We start from the raw sequence: 16,241 nt of genomic DNA, 5'->3' as shown, positions 1-16,241 counted from the left end.
ACCTAATCACGTGACCTCAAGCTCGAATTATCTGTACAATCAAGAACTTTTAAATAGATTTTCAGCTGCCCAAGTATACACTTTGGACATACACACTTCAAAATATTACGTGGTAACCAGTTTATCTGGAAAATCAACATGGTTTTATAAAAGAGAAATCGTGTTTGACAAATTTGTGAGAGGTTTTTCAGGATGTAACTAGCAGAGTAGATAAAGGGGAACACCAATGGTTGTAGTTTATTTGGATTTTCAAAAGGCGTTCGATAAGTTGCCACATAAAAGGTTGTTACGCAAGATAAGGGCTCATGGGGTTGGGGGTAACATTAGCATGGATACAGGATTGGTTAATGGACAGAAAACAGAAAGTAGGGATAAACAGGTCATGAAGAGGGTACAGCAGCATAGTGGTTATGTTACTGGACTAGTAATCCAGAGGCCGGGACTAATAATCTGGAGTCATGAGTTTAAATCCCGCACGGCAGTTGGGGAATTTAAATTCAATTAATTAAATAAAATCAGGAATTAAAAAAAAACTAGTATCAGTAATGGTGGCCATAAAACTACCGGATTGTCGTAAAAACCCATCTGGTTCACTAAATGCCCTTAAGGAAAGGAAACCTGCCGTCCTTACCCGGTCTGGTCTATACACCCACAGCAATGTGGTTGATTCTTAATTGCCCTCTGAAATGGCCTAGCAAGCCACTCAATTATACAATCTCGCTAAAAAAAGTCATAATAAGAATAAAACCGGACGGACCACTAGGCACCAGACACGACAAAGGCAAACCAAGCTCAGTCGACCCTGCAAAGTCCTCCTCACTAACTTATGCCAAAATTGGGCGAGCTGTCCCACAGACTAGTCAAGCAACAGCCTGACATAGCCATACTCACAAAATCATACCTTTCAGTCAACGTTCCAAACTCTTCCATCACCATCCCTGGTCATGTCCTGTCCCACCAGTAGGACAGACCGACCAGAGGTGGCGGTACAGTGATATACAGTCAGGAGGGAGTGGCCCTGGGAGTCCTCAACATTGACTCTGGACCCCATGAAATCTCATGGCATCAGGTCAAACATGGGCAAGGAAACCTACTGCTGATTACCACCTACTGCCCTCCCTCAGCTGATGAATCAGTCCTCCTCCATGTTGAGCACCACTTGGAGAGCGCACTGAGGGTAAGCAAGGGTATAGAATGTACTCTGGGTGGGGACTTCAATGTCAATCACCAAGAGTGGCTCGGTAGCACCACTACTGACCGAGTCCTGAAGGGCATAGCTGCCAGACTGGGCCTGCAGCAGGGTGAGCGAACCAACATGAGTGAAAAACCTAACTTGACCTCATCCTCACCAATCTACCGGTCGCAGATGCATCTGTCCATGACAGTATTGGTAGGAGTGACCACCGCACAGTCATCGTGGAGACGAATTCCCATCTTCGTACTGAGGATACCATCCAACGTGTTGTGAGGCACGACCACCGTGCTAAATGGGATAGATTCAGAACAGATCCAGCAGCTCAAAACTGGGCATCCATGAGGCGCTGTGGGCCATCAGCAGCAGCAGAATTGTATTCCACCACAATCTGTAACCTCATGGTCCGGCATATTCCTCACTCTACCATTACCATCCAGCCAGGGGATCAACCCTGGTTCAATGAGGAGTGCAGAAGAGCATGCCAGGAGTAGCACCAGACGTACCTAAAAATGAGGTGCCAACCTGGTGAAGCTACAACACAGGACTACATGCATGCTAAACAGCGGAAGCAACATGCTATAGACAGAGCTAAGCGATTCCACAACCAACGGATCAGATCAAAGCTCTGCAGTCCTGCCACATCCAGTCGTGAATGGTGGTGGACAATTAAACAACTAACAGGAGGAGGAGGCTCTGTAAACATCCCCGTCCTCAATGATGGCAGAGTCCAGTAAGCGAGTGCAAAAGACAAGGTTGAAGCGTTTGAAACCACCTTCAGCCAGAAGTGCCGAGTGGATGATCCATCTCGGCCTCCTCCCGATATCCCCACCATCACAGAAGCCAGTCTTCAGCCAATTCCATTCACTCCACGTGATATCAAGAAACGGCTGAGTGCACTGGATACGGCAAAGGCTATGGGCCCCGACAACATCCCAGCTGTAGTGCTGAAGACTTGTGCTCCAGAACTAGCTGCGCCTCTAGCCAAGCTGTTCCAGTACAGCTACAACACTGGCATCTACCCGACTAATTACCTCCCCATCAGCCTACTCTCAATCATCAGCAAAGTGATGGAAGGTGTCCTCGACAGTGCTATCAAGCGGCACTTACTCATCAATAACCTGCTCACCGATGCTCAGTTTGGGTTCCGCCAAGACCGTTCGGCTCCAGACCTCATTACAGCCTTGGTCCAAACATGGACAAAAGAGCTGAATTCCAGAGGTGAGGTGAAAGCGACTGCCATTGACATCAAGGCAGCATTTGACAGAGTGTGGCACCAAGGAGTCCTAGTAAAATTGAAGTCAATGGGAATCAGGGGGAAAACTCTCCAGTGGCTGGAGTCATACCTAGCACAAAAGGAAGATGGTAGTGGTTGTTGGAGGCCAATCATCTCAGCCCTAGGGCATTGCTGCAGGAGTTCCTCAGGGCAGTGTCCTAGGCCCAACTATCTTCAGCTGCTTCATCAATGACCTTCCCTCCATCATAAGGTCAGAAATGGGGATGTTCGCTGATGATTGCAGTGTTCAGTTCCATTCGCAACCCCTCAGATAATGAAGCAGTCCGTGCCTGCACGCAGCAAGACCTGGACAAAACCCAGGCTTGGGCTTATAAGTGGCAAGTAACACTGCCAATACTGCTCCATCACATCACTCCTCACACCCACTTAAGGCTCATCCTCAACTTACCTTCACTTCCTGAGTATTTCCTCTCCTCCCCATTTGTGACCCCACCACTACCATTCACCCCAATCCTGATCCAATGTGATGTCTCTGTCTGATGCATCTCTTTCACCGACAGCCTCACCCAAAGCAATGTATTCATCGGCTGACCACTTCACCCTCACTCACTCACACGTCCATGCTTTCTCCTCTTCTTGGAGGAGAGCGCGCAAAATGCACGAGGGGGCCTCAACAAATAGTGGTCCTCACAGAGGCGGAGGAGGCGGCCCTGGAGATCAGCCGTACCCTCAAGTGCCTATCCATCTGGAAAACCAAGACTGGCACCCTACAAGCCTCTGGTGACACAACTTTAACATTCATCATACACAACATGAATTGATGTTAACAATGGTTGGCATGTTGAACCACCTCAGTATGCTCATCGCAGCATGACACATCTGTGATGATGCTTAATATTGACTTCTGTTCTCTTACAGGCCCTTCAACAACCGCAGTGACGGCAGAGGGCGATTCCTCAGAGGAGCTCCTGGCCTCGGAGGGTGGAACGTCACATTTTAGCGAGCCATCCACCAGCGCAGATACTCACAACTCGGTGGGTCCTTGTAGTCAGTTAGTTGGGTTGGCACCTGGTGAGTCACCGCACACAAGTGAGCATGAGCAGACGCTGGTGGCAGGGGCCTCTGTGGAGAGTCCGCATCGGTGGGCACATTCCACTCCAGACTCTGCTCAGCTGGATACAGATACTGAACCCTGGGGGCCATCGTTTAAAAGGAGAATGATCGAGGGACAGCAGTACATTTGCAATGTACTGGAACAGGTGCTGCGCACACTCTCCACAATAGCGCAGAGGATGGAGGAGTCCAGCTCCTGCATTCATGGAATGGTGACACAGGTACGTGAAGGAATCTCAGATAGTGTCACAGGGACGTGAGGAACTGTCCGAGATAGTGTTGCACGTAACTGCTGAAATGTCTGAGATAGTGTCGCAGGTAAGTGCGGGAATGTCTGCGATTGAGAGAAGGTTAGCCTCCATTGAGCTTCAAGCACGGCTCACAAATGAGTCCATTCAGGCACTGACAACGACCGTTTGGACTCATGGTGAACAACATTCTGCCGCCTTAAACAGGCAGACAGAAACTTTACAACTGGGCTTATAAGGCATCACACATGTCCTCCAAACTGTGCTCCAGCAGTGTGGTAGGAGTGATGAGGGCCTGGTCCAGGAGAGGGATGATGGCAAAAGGGGACATGGAAGTGGGGACGCCACTCAAAGCACTCCCACGTCTCACCCGTTACCCCCCTCTCAACCAGTACCCACAGTGCGGCCTCCTCTCCAGGTGGCAGAGTCTGCCCCTGCACAGATGTAGCTGGAGCAGTCTTTGGCGGAGCCCTCACGGGCTCCAAAACCCATTGAGCGTAGGCCGAAAGCATCTGAGCAGTCCGGCCATGGACATGAGCAATCTGCCACTACTGCTGCTGCAGCCACAGGGGATGCACCACATAGAAGTAGTTGGAAGAGAAAGGCTAAGGTTTTGTGATCATGAAAAGTATGCACAAGGGTGTTTGACAGACTGTCATGTTTTTCATTTATATTTGGTTTTTGATAAAGTCACATTAAATGTTATCATTCTCACCACTACTTCCAAGACTTTCACATTCTTGACTGACTTTTGTGATAGCACCCTTTCATGTCCTTCATCATGAAAGGTGAGGCCTCACGAGCAGCCAGGTGAGCCACTGCTCTGCCCATGGCTTCATCCTCCTCCTCAATGTTCATTGCAGATGTGGATGCTGGATGAGGGCATGGGGTTTCATCAGCCGGTACCCCTCTCTGTTACGCCATGTTGTGCAGGACACAAAACACTACTATAGTGCAACCCACTCTTGCTGGTGTGTACTGAAGCGCTCCCCCAGAACGATCGAGGCACCGAAATCGCATCTTCAGCAGTCCTATCGCATGTTCAATGACGGATCTGGTGGCGAAGTGGCTGTCGATGTTTCAATGCTATTACTCGCTGATGGAGTTCATCGGAGGTGTCATCAGCCATGTGTGCAGGGGGCATCCCTTGTCCCTGAGGAGCCAGCCCTTAAGGCTGTGCGGTGCGTGGAAGAGGTCTGGGATGTTGGATTCCCTCAGAATGAACGAATCTTGGCAGCTGCCAGGCAATCTGGTGCAAACATGAAGGAATCTTTTGCAGTGGTCACAAACGAGCTGAGTGTTGATGGACTGATACGCCTTTCTGATGATGAACAGTCCTGGCTCGTGTGGAGGTGCTCGGATTGCTATATGCGTGCAATCAATTTCATCCTATACCTGTGGGAAGCCAGCCACAGAGTGGAATCCCACTGCCCTTTCTGTCTGGCTGAGGTCGTTCATGGGGAAGTTGATGTATTGCGAGACCCTCCGAAACAAACAGTCGGTGATCTGTCTTATGCACTTGTGGGCAGACAACTGAGAGATCCCGATGTCACCCTGGAATGATCCAGAGGCGAAGACGTTGAGGGTAGTGGTCACTTTAACAGCAATCGGTAATGAGTTGCCGTCAGGCCCAGCCGGGGTCAGCTCGGCATGAAAGAGGCTGCAGATGTCTACAATCACCTGGCGACTCACTCTCAGCCTCCCTATGCACTGCTCCTCAGAGAGGTCCAGGAAGCTCAGCCTCGGTCTGTTGGCCCTCTGACGAGGGTAGTGCCTCCTGCAACATCACTACCTCTGTTGTTGCCCTCTCTGCTCCTGTGCAGGTGCCTGTGGCGCAGCATTGTGTCGTGGAGCTACAAGTGGCAGAAGTGCACGCCATGCCTGGCGAGGATGGTGATGTTGCTCGTCCTCGGATGTACTGGTGAATGCAACCATCGTGCCGCCCCCCACCCCACAATCCTGACTGTCAGTTTGAGGGAGTCTGAAAAGTTGGTAAATGTGTGTAAACAGAACAATTGAGTAGAAACCAAGAATTTTCAGTCTAAACACAAAGATCGCCCAGCCAAAAGTTTGTCTGAGATAACTGAGTGCCCTGCTGCAATAACTCACCTTTTATCCCCATCTGTCAAACAGGGATTTAAATGTCCAAATGGCTGCTGGCTGAAACACGACTACTTTCCCATGGCGTGTTTCACACTGCATGGAAAACACGTTGAGGCAGTGTTGAAATTGCTTGCCTTCATTGTTAATTAGATTAAGTACTTTTAAGTACTTGAATTGCTGCTTTAAATATCGTCCCGCCGGCTTTGGGGATGGCGCGCGCACCCAGATAGCTCTGGGTCGTGCGCGTTCTTTGGCGGGTTGGAGCCGGGATTTCTGCCTGCTCCTCAAAAATCCAATTTTCTTTGCCCCCCACCCCGACCCCAATGCACCCGCACTTTTCTTTCAAAATCGTGCCCAAAGTGTCTGCAAAGGGATATAGACAGGTTAAGTGAGTAGGCAAGAAGGTGGCAGATGGAGTATAATGAGGGGAAATGTGAGGTTATTCACTTTGGTAGGAAGAACAGAAAAACAGAATATTTTTTAAATGTTGAAAAACTATTAAATGCTGGTGTTCAGAGGGATTTGGGTGTCCTCGTACAAGAAACAAAAAAAGTTAGCATGCAGGTACAGCAGGCAATTAGGAAGGCAAAAGGCACGTTGGCCTTTATTGCAAGGGGGTTGGAGTACACCAGTAATGTAGTCTTACTACAATTGTACAGGGCTTTTGGCGAGACCTCACCTGGAGTGCTGCCTACAGTTTTGGTCTCCTTATCTAGGAAAGGAAATACTTACCTTACAGGTGGTGCAACTGAAGTTCACTAGATTAATTCCTGGGATGAGAGGGTTGTCCTATGAGGAGAGGTTGAGTAGAATGGACCTATACTTTCTGGAGTTTAGAAGAATGAGAGGTGATCTCATTGAAACATACAAGATTCTGAGGGGGCTTGACAGAGTAGATGTTGAGAGGTTGTTTCCCCTGGCTGGCGAGTCTAGAACTAAAGGCCATAGTTGCATGATAAGGGGCCGGCCATTTAAGACGGAGATGAGGAGGAATTTCTTCACTTAGAGGGTTGTGAATCTTTGGAATTCTCTACCCCAAAGGGCTGTGGATGCTGAGTTGTTGAGTACATTCAAGGCTGAGATAGATAAATTTTTGGACTCTAGGGGAATCAAGGGATATGGGGATTGGGCAGGAAAGTGGATTTGAGGTTGAAGAACAGCCATGATCTGATTGAATGGCAGAGCAGGCTCGAGTGGCAGTATGGCCTATTCTGGCTCCTATTTCTTATGTTCTTATAATTCCTAAAGACCACAGAACCTATTCTACCTGCTGCAAGCATGTACATTTTACATTAATATAACTAAGGCCACACATACTCCAAAGAGTCAGAATTTGTAAATGTGTACAACAGCATATCCTTTCTGCTACATTTCATTACAACAATGCAGCACTGGAGTTGATTATTCACAATATCATGCATGAATTGCATACAGAGTCTAGCATTCTAAGTTTTACTAAATATAGAAGCAGAGAACTTACATTCATAAAAGTAAATGCTAACGCTAAGCTTAACAACACTATTTAGTGAATAATGAATGTGACGTACATTTCCAGTACGATTTGTATGTAAAACTTGAGGAAAATATCCTGTCAGCGGCAATTATGATTCATATTGCTAATTACTTCACTTCCTTCCCCTCACTCCAAAATCAGACCTGATAGTTCAGGTTGGTTGGGAGCTATAACGTGCACTCAGCTGATGTCAGCTAGTCAGCACCTGCATTGAAACAAAGGGGATCAAGCTGCCTTTCAATGTCTGGAAACCTAGCCATAGTCGTTAAATATTTCCTGGCTCAATACTAAGTATTGCTGTGTACTTTCTATCGGAATATCCTTCCACTTTAAGGAGTGAAAAAAGTAAATATTCAAAACTAACATAAAAAGCAGCTGTTCATTTCATTTTTTTTTATTACCTTTCAGAGAGAAAAGGTAGCTGAAGCAGAAATTTGCCGGACCTTAAAAGCACTTCAATAACTATTTCTTGCTTTAAAGGCAATAGTGCCATGTTAAAAGAAAACAGCTAAAATATTATTCATATCTTGGACTAATCTACATGAGATGCTTTCTGTACTATATGTTAATTTTTGGCAAAACAGATCAACTTCTTTCTGTGGCCACAGTTCCACAATGAATCAAACTTTAGCTACTCACAGCTAACATACATCAAGAGCTTTGAGGGAAAATGAGACAGATCACTAATCTACGTAAAGATTTGAAGCTGTGTTTAAGGGCAAGAAGCAACAAAAATGTTACACAATTCAAATATATATTCTCTGTTCAATAATATGTAGTAAGCATATCCTCTATGCAATAACCTTTTGAGAATTAAAATAATATCTTACCAAATACTGTGTTCATTAGCTTCTGCACTTTGGAATTTACTCCACTCATTCTGTACAGTCCCATGGCATTAATACCTAAGATTACATATTGTTAAATATTACAAAACATGGAGAAACCACGTGAATCAAACAAGCCTTTTCACATAAATTATAAACAACTGAATGACATTATCTTTAATTCCAATTTGTAGCCAATAAGTGATCAAAAATCCTGTACATTATTTTTTTCCAGTTTTGTTTGTATCATTAATGTAAAATAACATTAGAAAATAAAAAAATTCCCAAAGAGATATTGTTTTCCAGTAACAGCAAATGTATTAACCGCACAGTCTGCTGTTTGGACAGATATAAATAGGTCTAATTAGCTGTCATTCTAGAAGCAGTACGATGGGATCTCTGGCACAGGTAGTAGCGCGGCAGGCCCTCAAGCCTTGTTGGACATTCACACATCCCTGCTCTCAGGAAGAGAATGAGTTTTGTCAGTTCTTGCTAAACTGCTAGATGCAGTCTTGAACCTCGAGGAACAGGTACGTCTGAGCAGCAAGTATGATTTCTTGCACTGCTGAAGCACACCTCCTGTTGGTCAGTCATGGAGTGCCTCTCACTCTGATTATAAAGTACCAAATAGTCGAGGCCACATGCCTGCTATAGCAGAATAATGAGAGTGGTAATTACGGTAGCAGGAGAATGTACATGTCTGTGGGGAGAGATGACGAATTCAACAAAGTGAAAAATATGGAGAATACATCTTTTATATGTTAATCATTGTGTGGGTCACATATTCCATTTCAAATTACATTGAAAACTCCTAGATCAGGCTCTGTCAATGGGAAACACCGGAAAATAGTCAGCATTTACCTGCAGTACTAGTTACGGCTTTAGATGGTGCTGTGATTGATATTCATAAGTTTAAAAGATCTGTTATGTAATGTTAGCTCCAAAACCAGCACTGGAACTGTGCAAGAATATGTTTGCCTCTGAACAGACTAAGTATTAAAGGCAAGTGTTTTGTGAACTGTATAAAGATACTCTAAAATAAACTAATCACACTTTGAATTTTATTAAAACTGCAACATGAATCTTATAGCTACCTTTCAATGCAGCCTATCAGAGCTTCCATGCATTTTGACGTGGGGCTCAACTCCAACCGCCCAACTGTAAATCCTCCTCAGGCTTCCATAGCTCCCCTGTATGTAAAGTTTCTTTCAGTTACCCCCCCCAAAGAAATTGCCTCATACACTCCTGCTACACCCACTTTCAAGATCTTAACCGCCCTCACCCACATAAATGCTTTCTGGAACTAAGCCCCCTCCCCTGGAAAAGGTCAGGGCTCGGCCCCCATCTGCTGAGCAACTTTCTGACCTTGCAAACTCCAATGCCCCCTGCTGATATATTTTCACAGCCCCTCACCAACCCCACCTTGTGTTCAGAGACCACGAGTCCCTTACAACTCCCCTCCTTCACAGATTCTCCTGCAGAGATTTTGCCCCCCCGCTCTCCATCAATCTCCAACCATCCACTTCCCCTTCCCATACCACACACCCTGTTACTAGCCTCCTCTCCTTCCATCTCTCTCCCCTTTCTTTTCTCCTTCTGTCCCTTTCCCCTGTCCCTCTCCCATCTGCCTCCTCGCCCTGAACGGTCCAATTGGTCCCCCATCCTTTAACGCTGTTCAACCTGAATAATACACTTGGATTTGACTCCTAGGGCACGATTTTAAGAGGGAAAAACCAGTGGATTGGGGGCGGGGAGGGCAATCAAAATCACAACCATTTCGGAACCGTCCCCTGCTGGTTTTCATCAGGGAGGGACGGGCGACCAACCCGCTCCCAGGAGGCGAGTTGGTGATAAAAACCTTTCAAGAAGGCTGCAGACCTCCATTTTTACAGAGCTTACAATTTCAACCTCTGGGTGCTGGGATTCCCCGGCCTTCTCCTTCACGTCACGTGAAAGAAGGCAAGAAGGTCCGAAACTAACAGGTAAGTGCCTTTCTGGCAGAGCTTGTGGGCCCAGAGAAGCAGGAGTGTTTCCCCCAGACCAAAATTGCCTACCTGCAGGGACCCCCCAATGATCGCAGACCCCCTCCCCCCCCCATCATCTCTGACCTCCTCCCCGATCTCTGGCCCCCTCCAACAATCGCAGACCCCCAATTTCTCCCCCAATGATTGTGGGCCCCCGCGATGACCGCCGATTGCCCCCTCAATAATCGCGAACCCTTGCGATGACCCCCAATCCCGACACCCACCCCTCCGTGGATGACCCTCGATCCCTCCCCCCCTTGACTGACTCTCCCACCATGCCCACCCATGCCACCCCCCCACCCACCCCCAAACTCCATCCGTACAAACAAAGATTTACCTGAAGACTTACCTGAACATGTCCTCTCCCTGGCTGCTCTCCCATCCGACTGAGGCAGCCTGTCAAATCAGGCTGGCTTGTCAGACAGCAAACAGACAAAAAAAAAATTCTTACGTCAAAATTGTAAGGACATCCGGGAAACACGTACTTCCGGTTTTCCCATGTACAATTTGACCCACCCCCTGCCCCCGACCCCTTCCGGGCTTGGGGTCAAAACCATGCCCCTAGTGTGCAATGTCATGGGAGATAAACTTGTGATTTAATATAATTGCCAGTTTAGGAGTCAATGCTTACAAGTGTTAAGAAACAGCAAATGCAGTCAGTCTCATACCTCTCGTTTCCACAGCTTCAATGCACTTCTTTACAAAATTAAAACCTGCCTCATTAAGGTACACTGCAAAACAAAATTGAGTCCCTTAGTTTCATAACGAATTAAAAAATGAAGTCAGTAAATTCAGGAGAACAAAACACATCAAAATTGGCAGTGTTATCCTTACTAATTGTGCACCTTAAATTAGAGTTTTAATCACATTCCAACATATACTTAGGTAGAATTTTTAAACCTAAGCCTGTATTTTTAATTACTGAAATTCCCATGTCTACATGTGCTGTGTGTGCCTGCAGTTTTTATGGAATACAGCATAAAATGTTGAACTTTTTAAATATTCAAACAAAAAGCCAGTTAATGCTTTTTACTCCCAATGATTGTAGTAATATCGATGAGATGTTAAACATATTTGAACTACAAATCATGTTTACCACAACAGACTTTGCCAGCAGTCTCTATATTAGAAGCTAGCTGAGTGAGTAAAAGATTAAAATACTTCATTATGGAATAGATATTAAAGAGGAAGTCTCAACATCAATACCATTTATCAAAAAACTCAAACAGTTATGAAGAATTGTTGTGGAGGTTCCCTGTGGCTCAGCAAGTACTTTTTAATTAAATAATGTTTGATTTCAAGAAGTCATATCATGATAAAATAAACAAATTATGTACAACAGTCAAAACATTTAACAGTCCAGAAAAAACTTTTGAAAAAGAATGGAGAAAAATCATATATTGGTTTATCATGCTGGCAGGAGGGTACACGGACAATATACTTCTGGATATCAATACACTTTGTTTCCTGGGTGCCTGGCTTTGTGGGTGGAGTGTGCAATTGATTATCACTGTGCCCTCCATGTGCTAGGCAAGCATTAGGAAAGATGCTGTGGAAAACATGCATTTGGGACACAGACATTCAGCTTAACTAGCTTTCAGGCGAGTTTTGGCTTGGGGAAGGGAGGAGGTGGCTGCAGAAGTTGTGCAATACTGTTATAACTGTTGGTCCCTCTCCTGTACCTTGCCTAAATAGCCATTATTCACGTGTGAGCCGTGACGTGATTAGCAAACCATTCAATCATCACAGCAGATCCTAATACTGTCCTCAGCTGATGTCCACACACACCTGTACACTCCATATCACCACAATACACTGTATAAACACTAAACAAAGTATTCAACAATCAAATCATTACATAACAATTAACTTAAAGGGGTCCTGATTATATGGCATGGATGTGAGGGAACTTGGGGAAATAAATAGTGATGTCTTGAGGAGTGTACATATTACAGAGAGGGAGGTGCTGGAAGTCTTAACGCGCATCAAGGTAGATAAATCTCCGGGACCTGATGAAATGTATCCCAGGACGTTATGGGAGGTTAGGGAGGAAATTGCGGGTCCCCTAGCAGAGATATTTCAATCATCGACAGCTACAGGTGAGGTGCCTGAAGATTGGAGGGTAGCAAATGTTGTGCCTTTGTTTGAGAAGGGCGGCAGGGAAAAGCCTGGGAACTACAGACCGGTGAGCCTGACATCCGTAGTGGGTAAGTTGTTAGAGGGTATTCTGAGAGACAGGATCTACAGGCATTTGGAGAGGCAGGGACTGATTAGGAACAGCCAGCATGGTTTTGTGAGAGGAAAATCATGTCTCACAAATTTGATTGAGTTTTTTGAAGGGGTAACCAAGAAGATAGATGAGGGCTGTGCAGTAGACGTGGTCTACATGGACTTTAGCAAAGCCTTTGACAAGGTACCGCATGGTAGGTTGTTACATAAGGTTAAATCTCACGGGATCCAAGGTGAGGTAGCCAATTGGATACAAAATTGGATTGACGACAGAAGACAGAGGGTGGTTGTAGAGGGTTGTTTTTCAAACTGGAGGCCTGTGACCAGCGGTGTGCCTCAGGGATCGGTGCTGGGTCCGCTGTTATTTGTTATTTATATTAATGATTTGGATGAGAATTTAGGAGGCATGGTTAGTAAGTTTGCAGATGACACCAAGATTGGTGGCATTGTGGACAGTGAAGAAGGTTATCTAGGATTGCAACGGGATCTTGATAAATTGGGCCAGTGGGCCGATGAATGGCAGATGGAGTTTAATTTAGATAAATGTGAGGTGATGCATTTTGGTAGATCGAATCGGGCCAGGACCTACTCCGTTAATGGTAAGGCGTTGGGGAGAGTTATAGAACAAAGAGATCTAGGAGTACAGGTTCATAGCTCCTTGAAAGTGGAGTCACAGGTGGATAGGGTGGTGAAGAAGGCATTCGGCATGCTTGGTTTCATTGGTCAGAACATTGAATACAGGAGTTGGGATGTCTTGTTGAAGTTGTACAAGACATTAGTAAGGCTACACTTGGAATACTGTGTACAGTTCTGGTCACCCTATTATAGAAAGGATATTATTAAACTAGAAAGGAGTGCAGAAAAGATTTACTAGGATGCTACCGGGACTTGATGGTTTGACTTATAGGGAGAGGTTGGATAGACTGAGACTTTTTTCCCTGGAGATTAGGAGGTTAAGGGGTGATCTGATAGAAGTCTATAAAATAATGAGGGGCATAGATAAGGTAGATAGTCAAAATCTTTTCCCAAAGGTAGGAGAGTCTATATCGAGGGGGCATAGATTTAAGGTGAGAGGGGAGAGATACAAAAGGGTCCAGAGGGGCAATTTTTTCACTCAAAGGGTGGTGAGTGTCTGGAACGAGCTGCCAGAGGCAGTAGTAGAGGCGGGTACAATTTTGTCTTTTAAAAAGCATTTGGACAGTTACATGGGTAAGATGGGTATAGAGGGATATGGGCCAAATGCAGGCAATTGGGACCAGCTTAGTGGTATAAACTGGGCGACATGGACATGTTGGGCTGAAGGGCCTGTTTCCATGTTGTAAACTTCTATGATTCTATATAAGAAGCAAACAGAGAAGGCAAAGCTGGGCAGTTTACAGTACACGCGCAACTTGTCACTCAAGGTGCCTGAAGAGGAAACAAATTAGATGAAGAATTTTATCCAGCACAAAGTGCAATTAGATCTGCCACAGCAACTTAATGCTGCAATTTTTACTTTATCATTGTAAGACTAATAAAAACAGTAAAAAAAGAATAGCTTCTGTGGGAAAACAAAAAGTATCTAAAAAGCTAACCAAAGCAATACTGAGGAACATTAATAGACTATCCCCTGGAATTAATTATTTAGAAGGTATAATTAAGAGATTCAGTCAATGCACATGCAGAGATAAACCACCTTATGACTGGATCCAACAGTTTTATTGATCAGAGAGGCACATTTCACTGCTCCTAATGAGATTAAAATGGGAAGAGAGAGATACGCAGGTAGGAATTTCACTATTACCTAAGTATTAGTTCAGTGAGTTACCTGCAAAGTCAACTGACACAGTGAAATAGTTTTACTATATCCATGGTAACCATAGTCAGGTTCTACTGAACAAAAGGAACGGAAAGATATCAGAGGGGGAGAGATCCCACAATACAGGGAAAGGAAGGCAAGAGAGGAGCTCGAGTTATACTACAAAATCTGTACTGAAGAGCAGCCAAACTTCACTTTGATTTGGCTGCACAGCTTCCACCAAGATCTACACAAAGTAACTAATTTGACAATGGAATAAAAATTTATTAACTTGCATACAATGGCCAGAATGCGAGGATGGAGGGAAAAAGAGGAAAGACATACCGTGACCATCCCAGGTATAAACATGAAATTATAACTATGGGTTCTGTGAGCAAAAATGTATTCACTTATAAATTTGCTACTCCAGATACTTTTCAGTTTATTCATAAGATGCTTTCTTTTTGGAGATTATTTGCCTCTTTGAACAAAGAAGAAACACGTGTCAGCTTGGCTACTTCTGAGTCTAAAGGTCATGGGTTTAACACCCAGTCCAGGAACCTGAGTACAACATTTAGGCTGACACTACAGTGCAGTACTTAGGGAGCACTACATTGTCAGAGGTGCCATCTTATGGATGAGACATTACATGGAGAACTCGATTGCCTGTTCAGGTGGATGCAAAAGATCTCCTGGTACTATTTGAAGAAGAGCAGGGGATTTCTCCTGGTGTCCTGGCCAACATTTATCCCTCAGTCAATATCACAAGCAAAAGATTAACCAGTCATTTATGTCAATGTTGTTTGTGGGGCCTTAGTGTGTGCAAACTGGCTGCAGCTTTTGCCTATGGAACAGTGACTACATTTCAAAATTATTTATTGGCTGTGAAGTGCTTTGGGACATCCTGAGGACATAGAAGGCATTAAATAAATGCAAGTTTGTTTTTTCTTAGCTGATAAATGGCTATACATTTTTATCTATTTAATTTATGGAATGAATGTGATGTTTTTGATATGTTACCCAATTTTACGTAATTTGTATTCTACAATTCTAAATAATTTGGATGAATTTTAAGGCCTGAAATATACATTTCTATTGCATTATTTGATGTGTATTGGCACACGATCTATTCCACCGTGTTTTAGGAGTTGATGATGATTTGGCAGAGTTACAACCTTATATTATTTAAAAATAGAGCTATTTATTAAAAACTTTTAACATAAATGCATGTGAGGAACAGCGAAGATGTCCATATTTCTGGGAATGTACATTTATCAATGCATTTCACTTTATAACCAATAGATTTCTTACATTCTTCTTTCTTGCTAAGAAGCGGCAGTGTGTATATCTAGAAAAAAAATGGTGTTATTAGTAACTTGACAACTTTGATCAAATACCAAAAGCAAATGTTTAATAATGATAATTCATATTTGTTTTTCATTTTAATAGTTTGAGCTAAAAATCACAAATTGAGCAGTTACAAGCATAACATGAAGGCAGTAACAGATTATTGACTGCAAGGTATTCCAAGAATGAAGGCAGTTCGTAGAATTTTCCATGGTTTACCTAAAATACTGTACAGTGTACTGGTTTGCAGTTTTCATATCAAACTTTTTATGTCTTTTGTTAAAAAGGTAAAGATTAATTTTATTCTTAACCTGAAATTGTAATAGAATATTCCAGCTAAATTTTCTTTTGTGTGATAAACAACAAAAATAAACCTTTTAGCCCAGGATATAATGTATATTTAAAACCACCTCATATTCCCATTTGTTTGTAAATGCAACTGTATGAAGGCATATTGTAGTTATAAAGGCTGATCTTCCTCCCCTGGTACTGACTGAAAGCAATGGTGCAGCACACCAGAAGTGCACTTCACCTGGAACACAAACTCAGCACCCAAACTTCCAGTTTGTTCTCATTAAAATAAAACAAGAACGCAGTGAGCGCACTACTGATGGCACTTCAGTAACAGAAC

General features: G+C 44.2%; 1 protein-coding gene across 2 annotated transcripts in view; it reads right to left on the bottom strand.

Moving 5' to 3' along the window:
- Positions 1-16,241, bottom strand: part of arhgap42a (Rho GTPase activating protein 42a) — a 315,211-nt gene that overhangs the window by 62,175 nt on the left and 236,795 nt on the right. For both annotated transcript variants that reach the window (XM_067986387.1, XM_067986388.1), the window contains 3 exons: positions 15,575-15,611; positions 10,926-10,988; positions 8,237-8,311 (listed from right to left, as the gene is read on the bottom strand). In XM_067986387.1, the coding sequence (XP_067842488.1) occupies positions 8,237-8,311; positions 10,926-10,988; positions 15,575-15,611 (175 nt within the window). The remainder of the gene's footprint in view (positions 1-8,236; positions 8,312-10,925; positions 10,989-15,574; positions 15,612-16,241) is intronic.

Source organism: Heptranchias perlo, chromosome 6 (genome assembly GCF_035084215.1).
Source record: "Heptranchias perlo isolate sHepPer1 chromosome 6, sHepPer1.hap1, whole genome shotgun sequence".
Lineage (NCBI taxonomy): Eukaryota > Metazoa > Chordata > Chondrichthyes > Hexanchiformes > Hexanchidae > Heptranchias > Heptranchias perlo.
The sequence above is the reverse complement of the archived record's forward strand: the minus strand, read 5'-3'. Positions and strand labels throughout refer to the sequence as shown.